General features: G+C 40.9%; 2 protein-coding genes across 4 annotated transcripts in view; both read right to left on the bottom strand.

The window, feature by feature from the left end:
- Positions 1–5542: 5542 nt before the first annotated feature.
- Positions 5543–17890, bottom strand: LOC111874793 (neuronal acetylcholine receptor subunit alpha-3). Of its 2 annotated transcripts, none has more exons than XM_023870590.2 (9): positions 17789–17890; positions 15780–15949; positions 15173–15217; positions 12879–12982; positions 10454–10667; positions 8285–8453; positions 7898–8044; positions 5842–6014; positions 5543–5764 (listed from the first exon to the last, which is right to left on the bottom strand). In XM_023870590.2, exons 1-9 carry the CDS (start codon positions 17880–17882, stop codon positions 5603–5605), a joined length of 1278 nt encoding a protein of 425 aa, XP_023726358.2. In that variant the 5' UTR covers positions 17883–17890; the 3' UTR covers positions 5543–5602. The 2 variants fall into 2 exon arrangements, with proteins under 2 accessions (XP_023726358.2, XP_033611491.1); XM_033755600.1 differs by lacking the exon at positions 17789–17890 and adding an exon at positions 17480–17747.
- A 587-nt stretch (positions 17891–18477) lies between these two features.
- The window catches only part of LOC111874792 (neuronal acetylcholine receptor subunit alpha-5), a 23223-nt gene continuing 20036 nt past the window's right edge, over positions 18478–21664 (bottom strand). For both annotated transcript variants that reach the window (XM_023870589.2, XM_023870588.2), the window contains one exon: positions 18478–18759. In XM_023870589.2, the coding sequence (XP_023726357.1) occupies positions 18613–18759 (147 nt within the window). In that variant the 3' untranslated portion in view covers positions 18478–18612. The remainder of the gene's footprint in view (positions 18760–21664) is intronic.

Below are 21664 nucleotides of genomic sequence, written 5' to 3'. Positions count from 1 at the left end.
TAATCTACGGGTGGACAGCTATCAACGAAGTAGAAGTTGATAATGACAGGGAGAGTGTTTTAGATGTTAAATTTTGAACTGGGTGCAGTGTGACAGCGACGTGAGTGTTATACACCTGATGATGGCCGTCTGAGGCCGAAACATGTAGTGTAGGGAGCAAGATCAAAGACACAAGAATATATTGTTTGCACTTGAGACGGAAGTTATATCATTTATCGTATGGAGTGCAACAGGATGCTTAAATATAATATTGTATCCTAAGAATATGAAAATGTGATCAGGCCTAATTTTAAGGTATAAGAACTATAAAAGCTCCAGGAATACTTAGGAAACCCATGGCATCTCTTCGAAACTGTAGTCGTATTTCAGTCCCACATTCGAATTGGGTACGTTCCGAGCTCAGATTTGTAGCATTCCCGTCGAAACAAACTGCTCTATGAAAATTCGTCATGTAGAGCAAGACAATTCTAGCGAGAACTCTTCCCTCTTAAAGGTGTTGCAGCAGAATGGTCGCCTGTTGTTTGCTAACTCCAGTCTCTTTACTGTGGGTTATATTGGTGCAGTTCTAGTTCAAGAACCGATCACAGTGGCCGCGCGGTCTAAGGCATGAACTGTTTTCATCTACTCGAACAATGGGATCGTGGGTTCGAATCCCACACGAGGCATGGATGTCTGTGTGCGTTTATTCTGTGTTTGTGTTGTCCTATGTGTAGGCAGTGGCCTTGCGACGGGCTGATCCCGCGTCCAAGGAGTCCTACTGACTATGTATGAGAATAAGGAACTGAAAAGACAGCCAAGGTCCAAGAAGATTGTACAGCCCTTGGTGGGTGGTAGGTGAGTAGACAGATAGGTAGGTAGGTGAGTAGGTAGATCTAGTTCAAGGCACGATCTTCATTATTGACAATTAATGTCGTTGGAAAGAACCCCCCCCCCCGAAAAAGAACATTCTCAGTAGTCTGTGCCCCTTTTATTTGAAAATTTGCGGTCACGAACAGGCCTCTGTAGTTGTTCTAGCAAAGTAAATGCAAACACATTTTCGTGTCGTCATCAGTCCAATTTCAATTTGGCGATATTTTGTACAAATTTAGGTAGATTATGTTCTTCTCGCGTAATCTAATTTAATTTCACTTACGTGATGTTTGAGTTTAGTCCAGTGTACATAAATTGCAAATTAACTATTTCTTAAGTTTGATCGTAAATAACTAACCCCATGTGATAGAATTCGTGAAGCTAATATGCCCTCAGCTCCCTATGAAATGATAATCATTTACGAAATCTGCCTTCACAAGGACCTAACACTAGGCCCTAAACAGAGTCATCTGAATATAGTTTACACCTTCAAGCACAATTCTCTGCGCCTCATTTTAATATTGGTTTTCTGTTTATGTCTACGTTTGCAAAGTTAGCTTATCGAACTAAGATTCAGTGTGCATTTCTCATGTCTCCAAGTATGCTAGTGGGAAGGTCTCTTTCGAATTTATATTCGCGAATACAATTGTAATCCTACCCTAGTAAATTTGGAAGTGTTCATGCATTAATAGTATTGCAACAGATTTGATCAACGCGTTGCTAGGCAACAGATCTGTAAACACGGTCCAACGCGCAAAATATAACGCTGTGTTTTCTACGTCGGCCGCGCGAGCAGCCGTGGAACAATGGGATTATGCAACGGCTCGGTAAACACACTTCCCTGTAATCAGTGACGGTGTTTTCCGTGGGGTCTGTGCAGAGTGCTTTTAAGAGAAGTGATTGCAGTGACATAGTTAGTTCAAAGGCAGTTACGAATCAGTCGTAAGCTTCAGGACTGAGTCCAGCAGAATTTTTAGTTCCAAGGTTCCAGTGTGATTGAAGACGAAATAGCAAGAAGACTTCATAGTGATATGAAGCGCTAGTTTCTGTGTTGAGATCCGTTGCTAGGCGACTAGTGGAAATTGAGAATCCTAGTGCGTGTGCAACGGTGGACTGGAAATTGTGTAAATCAGCGATAGCGCTCTCTTGATGGTAATTAAGAGAAATTGTAACCAAGGTGCTAATAAATCCAATCATCCGAACTATAATTTTCATTTCATGCATCCTGTTGTGTTATAATATATAACTTCTTTATTAAAACCGTCACAACACACCTATATCAATGTCAGTGCCTAGTTCTGGCTCTGCTACACGTTACGAGTCGTTTACATTCCCTACAGAACGGACAATACTTTGTAAGATGAGGCACCGACTAAATAATTAACATTTATATTACTACATCTACATCACGAGCCTCCAATAACAGTTTTTTATATACATACAAAATATAGAATACTCCAAATCTTCCGTGGGAACACAACAAAATTTAAAAAACCAACGACTGATTCGATGATGTAAAGCATCAATCGAAGAATTTTATTCTTGTTTCATACTATAACTTTTGTTTTATATAATATAATTTATTGTATTTTTACGTCAAGTATTTTAATATATTAATATTAGTGTATTCAATGTTATTAATACTGCAGTTCAGTGGTGCATATATGTTAGCCATTTATTTGCCTGATGATGGCTATTAATAGCCGAAACATGTAGCAGAGCCCAACTAGGCACTGAACTTGATATAGTTGTGTTGTGATGGTTTTAATAAAGAAGTTACTCGTATATCCGAACTATAACCCGTTATTTTCGTCACGCGTAATCCCCTACATGTGACAGTATCAATTTTCATTTTTTATATTACATTCCCCTCTCATTTTATCATCCTAAAATTTTTCGTTTAACTTTCAGATGAGGTAACCGCAACTAGACAAGCCTTTACTTCAGGTTCTGTAACATCGGAAGTTATTTCAGTACAGTTGCCACGGAGTAAGAAACATGGCCAAACCATGTGAGCTGGGGAGCGTAGAGTTCAGTGAAGGAGTCTAACAACTTGCCCTACAAATGAGCAACATTATCGCCATTATGTAAGTGTTCTCGTACAAAGAAAACAGGTGACGGAGGAAGCGACACTTCTTCCAGTCACAAAGTTAGGCAAGTAAGTGACCTGTTTCTGTCTCGGCATTGTTTACTTTCAGGAATCTCATTAAAGATCGTCTAGTCTTCCGAGAGGTAGACAGGCAGAAAGTTGTTTCGAGTATATAACATGATCTAAATTACGAATTTTGTTTAGAACGCCATGATTCTTTTACTGAGTCAATGTCGAGTTCATTTCCTCAACGACCTGACAAACTGTGTCCTGTTATGAATCTCATTCCTGTTACCCCCAGTCTTCTTATGGCTCATTATTTAACTATCCAGATATCATAATTATCTAAACTTCAAGAGACAGATAGAATATCATTTCAGAACATTAAGTCTTTTAACGCAATTGTATCAAGACTTTCAAATTCCGAAAATTTGCAAAACTTATTAGCTCCTCCCCTCTTTACCCTACAGTCTGTGGGGAGATCGCTGCATTTGTCCCTGTTTCATTCACTGTGTTCACAGTCCTTCCCAGTCTGAACGAGGTGTCCAAGATTAGCTTTAGTAAGAAGAGATTGAATCTCCAAAATATGTATTTCATAACAGTTAAAAATATCAATAAAAGATAAGTAAGACTTGCACCATTATGCTGGTACTAAAATATGCCTAAGAAACAAATCTATCCCCTCGACGGCCTTGGTCGGTTCAGAACAAAACCCAATATAAACAAGTATACACAAAGCAGCCACATGGAGCCGCCTATTTATTCCAGGCCTATAAAATGGCCAAACTCACGTAACATTGCCATACAACCCAAATCGCAATGTTACTCCATTGTCTAGACGTACAAAAACAACAAATAGGACAGCAGCAAACCCAAACCAATAATAACACCCAATAAACTCTCGTTACAACATTCCAAAATGAAAATGACTTACATGCCGTTGCAACGAAGAGGCCCCTTGCACTCAACGGCCGGAGTGAAGAGTCCAAGCACAAATTGGGAAGATCAATTGAAATAAATTTAGCGATCTACTTCGCCCAATCGCTGGAAAACAAAGACTTTTCTCATGTCACTACCCACACCGACGAAGGTGTTTCTTTTCTGAACAAAGGAGGAAGGAAAATCGCGTCGTACGTGGAATTATGGGATAACGGAAATGGAGTGACGACACCGAAGCGTCTGGGGATATCGGCCCGAAACAGGCAACTCCTAAGCCATCCAAATGTAAACATATTTTTACGTCATATGCTTTTCCTTTTTGTATGAAATTTTACATCCCGAATGTAAGAAGGTGTGTACTTGTGTCAGTACAACGCTTTATGCTACAATTTTGATCCTGGCTGGAACATGTCTTCACGTTCCATTGCTTCAGATTTCTTTGGCTGTATGAATGTGAGACTGAGTCCCTCGGTACTCTGGTCTCAGTCCTATTTGCAAGCTCATGAGAACGGTTGAGCCTAAGGCATGAACTGTCGTCGCTCGCTCGGACGCTGGGATCGTGCGTTCGAATCCCACTCAAGGTAGGTATGTTTGGTGTGTGTATGCGTTTATTCTGTGTTTGTGTTTTCCTGTGTTTAGGTAGAGGCTTTGCGAAGGGCTGATCACTCGTCCAAGGAGTCCTACAGTCTGTAAAAAATTATTACGAAACTGAAGGGTGGGGCTGCAGGCTGAATGGGCTGGAAAAGCCATTGAAAAAGAGGTGTGTCATATTGTTGTGCAAAATGTGGATACTCTATATACTGTTCTCTGAGAACCATCTTCGACAAAAAAAAAAACTCCATGACCTGTAGTCCGCAAGCGAACTATACAGACCGAGCGACCGCCGCTTGTCGGCGAAGTTAGTGCCAGCTTTAGCGGATGGAGGGTGTCGCGTGGTCAGCGCAACGGATTCCCACGGCCGTTAATCTCGGTTTTCTAGACCGGAGCCGCTATTTCCTTGAAATAGCTCCTCAGTTATCATCACGAGCCTGAGTGAACCTCGTTACAGAACCACTACTTCTCAGAAACTCAGGTAGCTCCGGGAATCGAACGCGGGTCTCTGGATCTGTAGCCAGGAACTCTGACCACTAGACCACAGAGGCGGTTTGACCATCTTCGACGCTGACACAAATACTGATTCATGTGAGCTTGATAGAATAACATAAATATAGATAAATAATGGCACCAATTTATTCGCAAGCTTACAAATGTTTTTCTTAATTGGAGGCTGTGCAAGTTGCCCGTCCTAATGTCATCTCAGTATCCTACTTGCTGAAGCCTATACTGTGCTGTGTACTGCATTGTGCAATATGTTTCATGCCTCCGTGGGGAAACATGTGAACGATACAAAACACATTAGTAAATAAATAATATACATAAGGAGAAATTAAGTTACTTGATGGTTTAAAGTACGTATAAAATTATTTTCAATAACACACAACAACACAGTTTTAGTAAAATATCTGTAACATAAAAACACCTGAGGCCGAAACATGTAGTGTTGAAGTGTAGAATGTAAAAGTATTGCAGTTTTGACAGAAGATAAAAATGGACGCTAATTACAACTATTAAGTTTGTAACTCACAAGAAACGATAAATGGCGTTCAGAAAGAAAATATGAAGCAATGAAATTAAAAATATGTGTACTGATTCTCTTTATCTGCTTAAACAAATACACCATCACACTTACACCACGTACATAAATATTAGTATCAGATAAATGAGGCAGTACACAAGGAAGAAGAGGTGATTCAGCAGGCCTCCAAAGTCACGCCATCTTGTCTTGACATCTGACACAGTCTCCGGATCAGCAGTTTCTTGTCTCCCGTCGTTCAGTGTCTCACTTCCCTGTCAAATAAATCGGAACCGCTGATACAGAGCACACATGAATGTACTTCACAAATACGTAATGACTATTTCCTTACTTTCAGGCAGTTTCTTCTTCCTAACAAAAGCAGCATCCAAGCTGGTCCGCTATCGAAAACGCTGTTAAAAAAGTATGGAACCTTTCTCGGTGAAGTTGTATTGAGCCACTGCATGAAGACTGCAAATTCCAACGAAAACACGCAGAGCACCAACGAGTCTCGAAAGAACAGCACTGTTAATGTGAAACAGATATATGTAGCAGAAATAAATTTCTATTTTCAAGAATTGTAGCATCACTCATTTCAGTCTCACCAGGTGGGCCTAATGCCACATAGGTTGAGTTCAAACTGACAGATACGTTATTCACTTGTTTGGAACTATTCAGTTCTGACAAGACTCTCTTGTGTTCATGCGCCATGTTTCACATATCTCCCTACTGGTCTCTATTGATTCTGTTATCGCTGGTATGAAATCTGTGCTCACAAGACATATTTAACAATATACACGTAATTGTCGATGCATTTCTGTATTAATTTTCTTGACTGGTTCTTGCAGCCTGCCAGCAGATAGTGCTGCAGTGTGTAGCCGACCCTTTCCTTTCATCTAGTGCAAATATTAAGAAGGAATGTAGATTTATCTCCAAGTCTCCTATACAAGTTAACTGCTTGGCGCTTAGGTACGGGAAACTTTACACTGATGAAAGAAGTAGCGCTTGGAGGCAATGAGAAAAGCTCACTTTCATCAGACTAACAGTTTTTATTAATTTGGACTAGTATCTGCAAACATAGTTCGTCAGGCGTTACCACAATTCCACACATCTCGAAATAGGGGCTTCAAGGCCGTGATTCTAGGGCAAATCCCTTGGCCCCTGACTCTGTGTTCACAATATGGTATTGCTAGCATTATTTTCAGCTCGTAAGCACCTTAACTTAGGTTTCACTGCTTCCCTCACATGCAGATTCCCCATTCTAATATTAAAATCTCCCCCGAATGCAACCCTCTTAATGTTGAATCAAATTTCATCTTCCTGTTCTACTATCAAATTTAAGGGCGACTTTCCCTGCTCCCACTCCCAGTGCAGTATATGATACTGACCTGTGAGGATCTGCAGAACTGACATTAGTGGGGGGTGACCCTAACAGGGGTGGGGGCATCTCTAAGAGCAGTAGAGAATCTTTAGGGACTGGAAGTGGAGCGGGACAAGCACCCACATTGCAACCAAACTCTCTCCAAAAGTCAGATGAACAATGAAATCCAAACCCATATCAAGTGAGCCAAGCCGTCGAGGAATATACGGGTAAAGATGGACGGAACATTTCAACGTTACAAGTGAGTCGTGCTGTCAAATGAATCTGGCAGTAGATGCCGCTAATCAAATGGAACCAAGTTCTTCTGGATAAGACAAGAGACAAGAGTTGCCCAACCACTCAACAAATTCCCAATAATTTATGGAACCCCAAGGTTCATTACCATGTTCACAAGAGCCCCCACTGACGTATATCCTGAGGCAGAACAAATCCGTCCACACCCCACAAACCTCCACCCTATTTTCGTTGAAACCGCTAAATCATTAAATGTAAGTTGTATGTGCGTGGGTGCGTGCGCGCTCGTGTCTACAGAGATAAAAACATTATGCAACTATGAAATCTGAAATAATCGTAATTAAATTTAATTTGTGTTTAATAATATAAACTCAATTTTGTAAGGTAAATCCATCCCCCTCCGCCCCAACTCCCGTAACTTGACCAAGGAAGTTGGATCATGTATTCTGAAGATGTCCGATTCGAGCCACGGCCGGGACATCCACTAGCTTCGCTGAGGCTGTCCGTGGTTTTCTAAGTTCCCCCAAAGATATGCCGAGGTAATACCATAAATCAAAGATCGCTTCCTCCCGCGTCCAGTTCATTGTCCACTGTCATCGAGAGATTGATCTAGCTCAGGATAGGGGCCGGTGAAGGGGTTTTGTGTACACTGTAATGAACATTCGGGTTCCATAAAATTTTTAGATATCCTTGAATAGCTAAGCGACTGACGGCTCCTAACTTCATGGAGTTACTTTAGTTAAACAAACTACAAACAAACAAAAAAGTTCCGCAAGCGACAGTAACAACATACCTATAACAGGTGCATTGTCTCCGTTATTTATGTGGCCAATGTTCTGGAGAAACAGGACATGGCATACAAGCAGAGTGCAACACAGGTTGACGCGAACTTCCTGCTCAGAGTTCAGCCAGAAGGACGACAGCACTAAGAAGACGAGCACTGCAGACAGAAGACAAAGATTTCTCACAGGAATGGTGCAAACAAAGCATCTTAAATACATTAAGCAACGGTTATGTTCGTCGTGGTCCTCTTAAGCCTCTCCAGTCTATGTTGCAATAACAGTGCCAACATTGACAAGACTGTTTCCTTCCACATCCTCACCCACTCATTGCTTGTAATCATTTTCCGATATAATTTAAGTCAGCCATTATTACATAAACTGATAATGCAGCTGCTTACCTATTATAGGAACGACAATTGTGACCCCGGAAATGGCGTCACTTCTTCTCAGCAGCAAGTTGTATTGCAAGCAAGGAAATACTTTGTTCCCAAATATATGGTTGTACTGGCTGACTGTTACAGTGAGCAGTTTCCATGCTCGGCTGGGGATGTATTCTTGTAAATTAACCTTCAAACACACAACACAGACTGCAGTAGACCAGGCATGTCCAGCTTCAAACAGGTTGCAATCGACTTGTTAGTGTCAAAACTGCCAGTGATCTACCACCCCCTCCTATCGTCGTACCTCGCTTTAAGCAAAAGCATTGGTAAAAATAACACGACACATGATGTTTGCTGTAAAAGCAACTAGTAACTGGGCTGTGTCTCTGATGTCTGTAGATTCATCCAGTTGGAGGGAGAAAGCAACACAATTGGAAACATCTTCCAACAACTGTTCAGTTATGTTTCCACACATCATTTCTAGTGAATCACACGTTCTGTCCATCGCTCTTGCATCAGAACACATGCGGCTAACGTCGAGTGATGAAATAAAGAGTTCTCGTGATAAGGCTAGAGCAGTGAACTCCCCACATTTCACTTAACACAAGTGTAAAGCAATTTTCACTTAAGCTACATAAGAACAGAAAAATAGGAATGACTAATACGTATTTTCCCTTCAAAATCTGAATATAATCATATTATATTATAAGTGAATTTACATGCTTTTCACGTATAATTTCCTTATAGGCCTATGAGATCGACCAAAAATCGTCCCGCGATCGACGCGTTGGACATCCCTACAGTAGACAATACACACATATCAGATTTTGAGTTTTTATCGTCGTTCCCAAATATCTGTTTCGTATCTTTATGTCATAGTTTTGCCCTGAATTTTGGTGACGAGACGGCAACATATACTTAGTTTTCTCTGTGTTTACTTCTAGACCCACCTCCTTGCGTTATTTCTCTGTGTTTACTTCTAGACCCACCTCCTTGCGTTAATTAAAGTTTGTGTGTTCTTCTTTACATATAAAAAATCTGATTCAGGAGGAAATTAAGAGGAGATTGAACTCGGGTAATGCTTGCTACCATTCAGTCCAGAACCTTTTGTCCTCTCGTCTGCTGTCCGAAAGCACAAATATTTGAAATACACAAAACAATAATTTTGCCTGTGGTTCTGTATGGTGTGAAACTTGGTCTCTGATATTAAGGGAGGAACATAGATTGAGGGTGTTTGAGAACAGGGTGTTGAGGAGAATATCTGGACCGAAGAGAGATGAAGTGACAGGAGGTTGGAGAAAACTGCATAATGATGAGCTCCATAGCTTGTACTCTTCTCCAAGTATAATTAAAGTGATCAAGTCAAGGAGGATGAGGTGGGCAGGTCATGTAGCACGAATGGTGGAGACGAGGAATGTGTATAGGATATTGGTAGAAAAGCCAGAAGGAAAGAGACCACAGGGAAGACCAAGGCGTAGGTGGGTGGACAATAATGGAATGGATGATAAAGAGATAGGATGGGATGGTATGGATTGGATAGCTCTGGCTCAGAATAGGGACCAGTGGAGGACTCTTGTGAACACGGTAATGAACCTTTGGGTTCCGTAAAATGTTGGGCAATTCGAGAGTAGCTGCAGATTTGGCTTCTCCTCAAGAAGGGCTCAGCTCCATAAGTAAGTAAGTAAGTAAGTAAGTAAGTAAGTGATTATCTTTATGGTATCTATATTATCACCCAGTATATTCACATCATCGGCATAGACCAACAGCTGATGTGTCCCGTTTAATTTCAGTCCCACCCGGTTTTCCTGGACCTTCCTAATGGCATATTCTAAAGGGCATGTAGCCCTTCAAACATTAAATCAAATCTCAACCCTAGCGCAGTCTTCCCAATGCTGACATCAAAATTCCAATCGAATGTAGTGAAGGCCCTACTAATAACAAAGTCCACTCAATAAATCTTCACCTTCTTCACTTATAGACGCTTTCACCTTCTCTCCAATTTATCTTTACCAGAAGGACGAGTGAGCACTCCCTGGGAACCTTCAAAGCCGGAAAATATATTCTCTCTCTTTTTTTATGCTTGAAAGTTTTGAATCTAACTATGATTTTCCAGCAGTAAAAAAATACGTTACCATGGTAATATACTAACACAAGAAGGTTTCTTTGATGAAAAGCAGCATAACTTACAGCGGCACCTATGACCATCAGTTCAATTTCTTCTAGAGACTGGGTGACAGTGGACAAAGTCACAGTGCAGTTCTGAGAATCGTATGGCCAGTGAGTGAGATCCAAGCGGCAGAGAGCTATGAGAATTGGGTAATCCCAGCAATGAAGCCAACCTGACGAAAACAAATTGCACAACCTCTTGCGCCCCATGAGATCCGTAATGTCCCACGATGATCTGAAAAGAGGAAGTCACCGTTATAGCTACCGACATGTTGGACTTGTCTCAGCAGTACCTACAGACTATATAGCACTAGACAGAAACCAGATGTGTTCAATCTGATCTCTTTGTATCAGTTGTTTGCACGAGATGTACAAAATGTGCGCAAAGTAAAATAGTTGTCGCTCAGTTTCTGTTCCAGTGATTCATCTCCAAAATTGCTGGGTTAAATTTATTGCTATAAATCTACACTAAAACTGTTTAAGAAAATTTAATAAGTGAATGTTAAAACCAATAAGATATGCAAAATAGTGGTCTAAACACAAAACGCGGTAGGAGAAGACACGCAACACCACGAAAAACACGAATGTGCTGTGGGAGTACGCATTCTGTTTCAAACACAAGCGCAAGTTTAGAGTCTCCACAGAACAGTTTCTAAAAACATCTGATGATGATGAATGATGGTCCCAACATACGGTGGACAACGTGGGTTTTAAATAAGTTTAAAAAACTCATTATGTATATGTAGTAACTTTTTAATACAAATATTTTAAAAGTGTTGCATGTGGGACGGAACATCATTAATGAAGTGGAACAGGATGCTAGAATATAATGTTAGTAAAGAACGCATCTGGAAAACCTGCTCTCCTCGTTGTGTTACGCCTTTCCGCAATTACTCTTCTGGTTTTCCTGACCTTCTAAGTAGCTGTGAGAGGAGTGACTTGCCACTGCTAGCGGTGGCTCAGCTGCTACACGTCGTTCTGAAGTTCTGCGAGATATCCTGTATGAACCTTGCCAGTATACCAATTTAAAAACAACCCTTGGGAAAAATTGATAATTTCATCAATAAAATATAAAATATTTATTTTGTGATGTCTTACAAATTTTAATTATTTTAGGTCAGGTTAAAGCGGTAGCATAGTTGATTGGGGCACTATGCTACGGAAGATAGCGGATTCGATTCCCGATGAGGTCATTGGATTTTTTTTAATTGACCTAATCCTTCCAGCCGCACTATGGCCTCGGGATCGAATCAGCCACTAGCAGAAATGAGTACCGAGAATCTTCCTGGGGATAAAGTGAGACCGGCACGTAAGGTTGATCTTACCGCCATCTGTGAGCCGATTGTCTAAGAAAAATGTGTCAGTCTCGACGTCTCACAACCTTCTTGGCCTCCAGCGCCTGTTACAGGGGCAGATTTACCATTTTTCACCACGTTAACGCTACAAATAATAACATTACTTTACGTCTGAGGCTTGGATGGGGAAGATAAGAAGTTTCATAGGTCTTGAAAAGAAATTCCATTTCAGAAACTTGTGTTTACACATTTTTAACTAACGCCATGGAAGATACCTCTCCAGAATATATAACTCGCTCGGCTAATGTACAAATTCTCTCTCCCCTTTCTGCGAAACCCGAATATTCAGTGTCATGCTCCCCAGATCCCTTATCTCAAGCCAAATGAATCTAGCACACGTCCTCATAATCTATTTCTTTATTCAATTATTCATACACTGTTTCACACGAGATTAAAATGTTATATCATGAAAGTAAGCCACCAACAAATAATTTGCAAGTATTTATTAAGCAAATGTAAAAGAGAAGTGGTTTCGAACAGTAAAATACACGAGAATTGCACCCTGCATGTACTGCAGAATTTGTTTCGGTTCACCTTCTTATAGTGGACTTAGAATGAGCACTCGTCTATAGCAGGGCTACATACTGTAACGTTTATAGCTAGGCAAGGGCGCGATAAACACCTTATCGCTTAAGGTCATGCAACAATAGGAAGAATATATTTATAGTCCCTTGTTAGGTAACAGTCAGCGTGCCAATGGACTGGCTACATAGCTGTCACGTGTCCTGTTTTCAATGTGGTCTGCGCTACGCAACAATAGAACAGTATTTTCTGTGAGTGATCCGTGCCGAGAGGATATAAGAGAATACGGGAATGGAAATTGACCTCACTTGAGTTCCGAAGTACCAAGAGAACAGCAGTGTGACCAGAAGAAGAATTAGAAGACTTAATGTGACGTTAAATGTGCTATGGTTACAGTAATCTTGAGAGTGTGAGAACTGATTGTAGTTATGACTAGTGAATATCCAATAAACCGATTCACCGATCCAAATCCGCTTCTTGGTCACTGAAACACGCGACAATATGTTATTTAGTTGGGCATCTTACCAATTTGGGCACCTTCTTGGACTTGTAATTTTGTACAGACTTACAGATGAAACACTTCGGGCACCCACACCGAGTCGCCATCAAGTAGAATGTGTTCTATTCCTCCGTAATCAGAAGCATTCCACACCAAGAACTCATCTATCCAAGCCTGTAAGCAATATATGTACATTTTTTTTCCTTGGCACTACAGCCCCAGTGGGCCTAGGGATATGACGCCATGCAGTCAGATACAAGTTCGTCAACTTCTAGCGCATTACACAAGGTCACAGCCCAGGAGACAGTATTTTTCAAAGGCCACATTTCATCATTGTGTAGACAAGAGGGCCAATATTGGCCCTATTCTACGACATTAAAATCTAGTCTACATATACGTATCTTATTTCTCTAGGATCTGTTACAGTACGCCTACGAACTTCCTTCCTACACCTAGTTCTGACAAGTGATCCTTTCCTTGTGGTCTTCCGAACAAAGCTCTGTACTTTTCGTTTAGTTCATACATATATGTGCTACAAGTCCTGACAATGAATCGTTCTTTAATCAAATTAAGAATGTCTGATATAAAGGCCAAAACACAAAGCTCCTGATTATGTAACATACTTCATTCGCCTTTTACGTCATCTATCTTACATTCAGACTGGCTCTGTCCCTAACGCTTTCTTCCTATATGTTCTTTCCGCACAACATCCTTCATTTCTGCGTGCTAATTACACTGTGTTAACAAAATATATGCTCTACAGATTCGTCTTCCTCCGTGGGCTCCTCTGCTTAATAAAAGGTAAATGTGTCCCTGTTCCCGTCTAATTAAGCATTACGCCAGGAAGGTGTATGGGGGAGTGGATGTATAGATCCACATTTTCTTGACCTCGACATTAGTTGGAGGTGAATGGTCAGCTTCACTCCCCGGCCACTTTAAACCCGGGGAAAGAGCCCCCAGTGTCCATTGGATAGGAGGTTGGGTGGGCCCCAGAACCGATCTGGACGACATGAAAAGCGAAAATTCTTGCCCCCACCGGGAGCAGCACTTAGCCAGTCGCTATCCCGGCTCTTCCTCTATTTAATGAGATTCTAAAGCTTTTCCTTGTTTAAAAATGGCAGGTGATTCTCATAGCCCCGTGGCACAAAGCTTTGAAAATCAAAACTGAATGATGACATCCGTGCCCCAACTAGCATTCCAAAGCATGTACTTCGCTCTTACTTAGGGGCGGCCACATATTTCCAAGGCAGTTTCTACTCGTTTGTGCGCGAAAAGGAAATTTTACTTTATTATTATATTATTATTGTAGTAGGGTGAGGCTATTTGGTACTGAGGCCACTGCTAGCTTACTATGCCAGCCCCAGATGATAGATGATTTTGGAGCAATTGGTGGAATGAAAATTGGCATGGAAAACCGAAGCATTAAATTTTACTGTAATTATAAGTAGGGGAGTTTTCCGTTGCAAAATTAGTTTTTCGTACCCAGCTGACATCAATGTCCGTTTTTTGTAAATACACGTACAAGTCTATTACTGCTGACAACTATTTTTTTCACTGGCTGTACAGCCCCCGTGGGCTGTTTCATGATAATCTTTCAGACGGTAGGACTCCTTGGACGGGTGATCAGCTCATCGCAAGGCCTCTACGTAAACACAAACACAGAATAAACATATACACATATCAAATATTCACGCCGTGTATGGGATTCGAACCCACGAACCAGGCTTCCGAGCGACCGAACTCAGTATATACATGCCTTAGAATGCTCGGCTACATTAACCGGCAGTGTATAAGAATAATTTATAAGAATTCAGTTCGTACCTCCCAGGAAACAGATCCGAACCCACGATCCCGGCTTCCGAGTCAGCGAAGACAGTGCATGCCTTAGGCCGCTCGGCTACCGTGACTGGTGCTGAGAACTACAAAGTTATTCGTATCACAGATGCCGCAATAAACGGATTGAGAATTTAAATTTACTTTACTTTGTTAAATACTCACTGCATCGAAACAAGTTTCAAACACAAATCTTAGACCTTAATGAAGTCTATATTTTATGTCAAGTTCAATACTTCTTTCGAGAAACTGCTTTTCAGAAAACAGAAAATATTAGTTTTGAGGTGTATGCAGGGCCTGTATTGCGCTGTATTATGTCGACAAAAAACAAAACTGTTTCTTTCCCTCAGCAACAAATTCCGTCCAAATTCAATTAGTAATATGAGAAGGAAGGACATGCAAATTAATTGACGCATATAATGCAAGTGAGGCATTAAGATCCTGCAGAATTTACGTGTAAATCATATTAAATTAAAAACTACAATGAGGTTGAAAATACCCGTAGATTGGTAAATTATATATAATACTTACAAAGTGCAAGGAAGAATGGAGGGTAAATACGTCATAAATTTCATCCTGAAATGAACAGATAAAATGTAATTAGTGTACATTCTATGTATGTCTATGTTCATGTAAGTCCATGTTTTATATTTAAATGCGAGAAATTAATAGTTTAAGTGGTTTGTGGATTTTGTGGAGTAGATCTGTGTCCATATCGCTAACTCTGGATGGTACTGACTATAGGGTGTTAGAGTAAATGTAAGTATTATTTTGGAAACACTTCAGAGCCTTCAATTTTTTTCAAACACAAAGTTTCGGAAACTTTGTTTCCGAAACGTTGAGATCTAAAAGAAACTGAAGGCGAGGAACACTGTCCAAAATAATAGCCTTGTGTAATCTTCTTACTGACTTCTATATTTAAACATAGAGCCGTTATTAGTTTGCAAAATCTTGTTACACATACTTGCATATTTAGAGCATTGCATCTGAAATCAGCTGGTTTACAGTTTCTTAGTGGCTATTTCGGCGTATGTCCTCAAATTATATTACTTTCCTTATACACGTATATTTCTCGTATTTCTTGTTTTCTGATGTAATCATGCGCAATGGCGTGCGCGAGTAGCAAGTGAGAACGTACAAAGTCAAGTGACAGTGGAATCATTTGAACAGCCACTTGTGTCCGGTCCGACCAACGTCGCACTGGCCTCGAACTGGTGTCATAGTCCCTGAACAGATTCTCCTTAAGTCGCTTCATGTGTGACTTAGATTCTGAAGCTGAGTTACAAGCAGACTCGGCAGTCACCACAACTGAAAGCAAGATAAGACTTTCTGAAGACCGCTGACAGAGGCAACAGTATGTTATAAACTGTTCATCGTCCGGGGTATATTTGATATGCACAATACAGAACTTCACTCTGCTCTTGTCTTTAGATGTACAGTAGTCAGTACCTACCTACCTACTTACCTACCTACCACTCGGCGCTACAGCCCTGGGCGAGCCTAGGCCTCCTCTACAACCAATCTCCACAGCCAATGCGTGCTGCCATAGGAATGGACACACGCATGATGACCCGAGGCTGGTTGTTAGGTTTCTGAACAAAATTATTTTACAGGATGAGGTTGTTAGCCTCATGTCCAACCCCCAACCTGGAGGACCAGGGTATCACTCTTTTTTTATTGCTAGTGGGGTGGGACTAAGTCCCTTGTACTGCGGCCACTTCTGGCCTATTGTACCGGCCCCAGATGATAGGTGAGGGTGATTGTTGAGCAATTGGTGGAATGAAGATTGACAGAGGAAACCGAAGTACTCGGAGAAAACCTGCCTCAGCGTCACTTTGTCCACCACAAATCCCACATGACCAGACCCGGGATCGAACTTGGGCCGCCGCGGTGGAAACCCAGCGACTAACTACTTGAGCTATTGCGTGGCCCTGGGTATCTCTCTTAGTCTGGACTCTACTCTTTGACCTTTCCGGCATGGGTGACCCTACCGGTAGTTAAACTACCGCCAGCATAGCTCTCCGGGTCACAGGGTCACGCAAGCCCCACCACCACGACAAGATGGAGACACATTTGGGGGGGGACAGTAGTCACTATATTGATAAATTTTGTATTATATTCTTATTGCCTTAGAAGGATTGTGACCTTTTAAATACTAGGCCAGTATGCTAACCAGTAAACCACCGGTAAGACTCTGTCACCATGATGACGCCCAGTAAGCTGAAGACTAGACTAGTGTCACACCTCTATCCATAATGTAAATCAAATATAACTCGTACTGTGGCAATATTCAACATAATATCGATGTAATATACAAGTTTTATTTTGCGTGAGTGCGGAATTGTCTTTCTTTTGCCCCAGGAAACGAAGGGTAATTAAGGAGCCCAGAGTCTGCTCAAAATTTGTGTTGCATGCTACTATCTACTTTCATTCTTCCAATTTGCCGTTTTACGAGAGATTTTGAAAAATAGACTGGATGATATTAGACTTTGAAATGAATAATAAGAAGCATTTTTTAATTTATGCTTCTTGTTAATTTCAACAGATTTTAACTAAGTTCAAATATAACCTACACATATGCCTAATTGTACTGAGTGCCGTTTGTATCCGTAGAGACGTGANCCCCCCAGCAGACGAAAACCATGCGTATTATTCAAAGCTGTGATGCGGAAACATTGCACCATTAAGAGTTACATTCTCTAACATTGCAAGATTGTCTAGTCTCATCAACAGCTAACAAATTTCATACGAGGTCTCGTGCAAATTTTGGGTTTGAAAATATCTTCTGTTGGTATATTTGCATCGAATTTTCCCAACATCAGTTAAATGTAGAACTTAGGAATTCATCGCATATCCTCTCCAGCTTCTTTGTATAGTCACTTTTATACTCTGCTGGCGATATATGTATATTCAGCAGAGCAACAGCGCCCTAACCATCTCCTGGAATTTTCTAGGTCCTGTCATTAACAAACTGCTGTATTCAAAATATAAAATTTGATCAAAATTCCATCTTTCGTTGAGCTGGTATTGACAGACACACTCACAGATAATAAATTTGTTTCCATGCAAAACAGATGATCACACATCTGCAGGTTTCCATCTGAATGTATAGACAGAATGGCATCTACTAAATAATACTGAACTCACCAATAGCGATTAAAACGAAGAAACACGGGAGTGACGGCATAAGAGGCATGATGTCTTTCACTGGAAATACACAGCCACTGCCACATTTTGCCATCACTCTCGGTCACGTGATGTGGAAACGAAGTGAAGCCAGATCACCTCATAATCCGACACCAGTGTCGGCTGTCCTGGACCCGCCCCCATCTACTGAGCGGAAAAATGGATCAACGAGAGAGGCCAACGACGAAAATTCGCATCTGAAGTACTGATGTTTTATTGGGCCTTAGGGCTGCCTCTTATTCTCTTCTCCTGACTCGGATGTGACCCGTCTCTGCCTGTAAACTTCTATACGACGGATCTGGTATCAACTAACCTCGGGGAATAGATCACATTCGAGGGCAGAAGCTGCGGTCCACTTCACTTACACAGCTGTGAATTTCTAATATCAGAACCTCATGGACGTTGCCAACAAAGGCTCCTAACATTAAGAGATTCATTTTGAAAAGGAAAATTATGTCACGTAGTAACACAGAACGCCTTTCGAGATCTACGTCTAAAGGCCGTTTATCCTGATTGAAGATTTCCGTGGTTGTTCTCAGTTCTCTTTCCCAAGTCTTGAACACTACCTTATGTCCGTTTCCTTCTAAATTTTTCACAAGAGGATAAACAAACACAGGTGACACAGTGATGAAGGAAATAAACAAAAGGCATGTAGTTCCTTTAACATTTATTCATAAGTCAACCGAGATTGAAGTTCAGTTCATTGATCCTGCAGACCTTCCAAATGTATATAGCTACATACAACTGTGTGAATGCTTGTAAACTCTTTGTTATTACGGTGAAACTTAGAGGTAATACAAATAATACACAATCAATAAAACAAAGTATGTCACAGTGAATGCGAGAAAACTCATCCGGTCCAGCAGACGGCCAATCAGACGCCAGTTTGGTCCAACTTCAGAAGAAGTCTCAAAATCGTCCCTGTCAGCAACCTGCATAGAAATCGTACGAACAAAAAGCAAAGATGATTACACGTGAGTATTGGTGTGCGAAACCAAAGTACGAGTACAAACCGCTAATACCTGCTCACCACCGAGCACTGTACTGACAGTTTCGTCCACTTGCCATACTCAGTGCTAATTTCCTTAAAACATATCTTAGTATCATTCACACATCTCCTCAGTTACCTCCTCCTCGTTTCACTATTCTACTCTGTCTATTAAACTGTCCACATTATTCGACTTGCTGGAAAAAATATAGGTCGAGTTTTGGATGATGATGTGTGCCGTTTTAGAAGCGACACTTCTGCACAGGTGCACATAATGGACAGAGCGGTGATCTGTGTGCCGGAGGCGATTGAAATTAGCCTCTGTGTGTGTGTGTGTGTGTGCGCGCTTCCGTGCGTGCGTGCGTATGTGTGTATATCAATATATATGAGAATTGTGAGATGTTGAGGTTCCCAATTTTCTAGACAATCGGCTCACAGATGGCGGTAAGGTTGTCAGCCTTACACGCAGGCCGCCCTTTACCCCCAAGAATATTCCTGGTATTCATTTTTGTTAAGAGGCTGAGTCGACCCCAAAGCCATAGTGCGGCTGGAAGGATTAGGTCAATTGAATAAAATCCACCTAATCGGAATTCGATCCAGCGACCTTCCGGCTTGTAGCATAGTGTCTCAACGAACTGCGCTACCGCGTGTCCCAATGCTACATACAGAATGTCTTAATTCAAAGCCATTTGTCATCCCTGCCCTGAATACATAAAACCGTTTGTAACAACTGTGATAAAATTATCTCCAATTTTTTAGTTATATTAAATAAGTATGTACATTGTATAAACATAAGCTACACTGGAAATATTTCAAAATAAGAGACAGTTAAAAATGGTAAAGCTATTCCTTTAAGAGGCCGTGAAGGCCCATAGGGTTGTGAGACGTCGAGGCTCCCACATTTTCTCTAGAAAATCGGCTACAGATGGCGTAAGGTTGTCATCCTTTACCCCTTCCCCGGAAGATACCTGGTATTCATTTCTGATAGAGGCTGAGTTAACCCCAGGGCCATAGTGTGGCTGCAAGAATTAGTTCAATTGAATAAAATCCACTTCATCGGGAATCGAGCCCACGACCTTCCAGCTTGTACCATAGTGTCTCAACCAAATACCCCACCGCGTGATAAGAGATGGGATGTTAGTTAAATTGAACTGAATGCTTAAGGGTTGACAACCATGGCATTATTTTCCTGAAGGATTCTATTTTATTTTGTAATGTGGTAACGCTGGTATGTTACATGACGTCACCACATGTTGTATTTTATGAGATTTAATGATGTTTTCTCGCATTAATTTGGCATATAATACTGTGAGATACCCTAGACACATAGCATAGAACTGAGAATAAGCCTAATATAAACAGATATTTCGCAACTTGAAAATGAAGTCATCTTAGCTGCACACGGCACTAAGAGTGACGTTATGGTTCTGAGAAAAGGCTGCAATATCCAGGGGCCATCCAGGCCCGGACGCTATGAAGTCACATGATTTTGCCACGCCCGAAGACAATACTATATAAGGGCTGGCATTGTAACCAATCGAGGATGTAAAAACCATTAATCTAGTGCAGCACGTACTGTGCGTTTGAGAGCACACCGCTCTCGTAAAGTCAGGGGTTTGATTCCTGTTTTATACTTATTTCATGTCTTGAACAAGTAAAGTGTTTGGTTTCACCTCACAAGTTCGTGTCGTCTACCTTATTTCACACATTCGAATCTTCAAGGAGATCTCGCTTATCCACCCGCCTAACGCTTCGGTTCTCAACACGCTAACGACTTCGGCAGGTAGTGTTCAACATCACAGCTGGCCAGCGCATCTCACCTGTTGGAGCAGTGTAGTAACATCGCACCTGTCTTGATGCAGTACCATCAAGTGGTGGCAGCTAAATAATACGTTACCTTCTAAGTCTCTCGACTTAGCGACAAACTCCTAACATCCTGAGTTCGCGTGTGAATTACCATCCTCACACACGCGAACGTAAACATTACACAACATTACAATTTGTTCCTTATAACTAGGGCCCGGATTTCTATGACATGTCATATTTTTTTCCTAGGGTTTATTCCTATTTTTAAATGTAATTATGCATGTTTCCAGTCATTCTTATTGAAATTATGTCTTTTTATTGTGCATATAAATGCATATTTTAGTTTTTTTTATTTTACAGCATATTTTGGCATAATTTTGAAATAAGGTCATATTTTTGTCATTTTAGAAACAATACTTTGATATAATGTAAAATTTCGGTTCCATAATGTTTAGTATTACAAAATAAATTCCAGGCTGGACTGTTGCTTCAATGTGGAATAGAGTTCAAGTACATGAAGTTCGTATTAAAAACCATATTTTTGACTGGACTGTACTTGCAGTTACAAAGGCGAAAATTTGTGAAATGTAGCATTTATGACCTGGCAAGCCGGCTTTTCCCAGTCGAGGCGGGAGGGAGGCAAGTGTAACGGGTATTTTCCTATTGTACTCCGTCTTACTATAAGGTATATACATCCCATTCTTTCTTGGAGGGCTTAGAAGTATTCTATTTATATATGTGGAGGGCGTTATAAGACTTCAGTTTGACCTTACAATGCCTAAAGTGAGTACATGTAGTTCAAGGAGCGCAAGGTTGCGTAGTTTTGTACAGGAGTTTGGTGATAAAGTGTTTAGTACCGATGGCAAGATATTTTATTGTAAGTTGTGTGGCGTGAAAGTTACGGCAGAAAAGCGATTTACTGTGCAGCAGCATTGTAAAACTTTTAAACATGGTAAATGTTTAAGCAGATTATCTACAAAGGATAGCAGACAAAGTTTGTTGTTTAAAAACAGTTCCACTAATTCTTCTTCTTCTTCTTCTTC

This window comes from Cryptotermes secundus, unplaced genomic scaffold, assembly GCF_002891405.2.
Source record: "Cryptotermes secundus unplaced genomic scaffold, Csec_1.0 scaffold1035, whole genome shotgun sequence".
Lineage (NCBI taxonomy): Eukaryota > Metazoa > Arthropoda > Insecta > Blattodea > Kalotermitidae > Cryptotermes > Cryptotermes secundus.
This window is presented reverse-complemented; position numbering and strand designations above follow the sequence as displayed.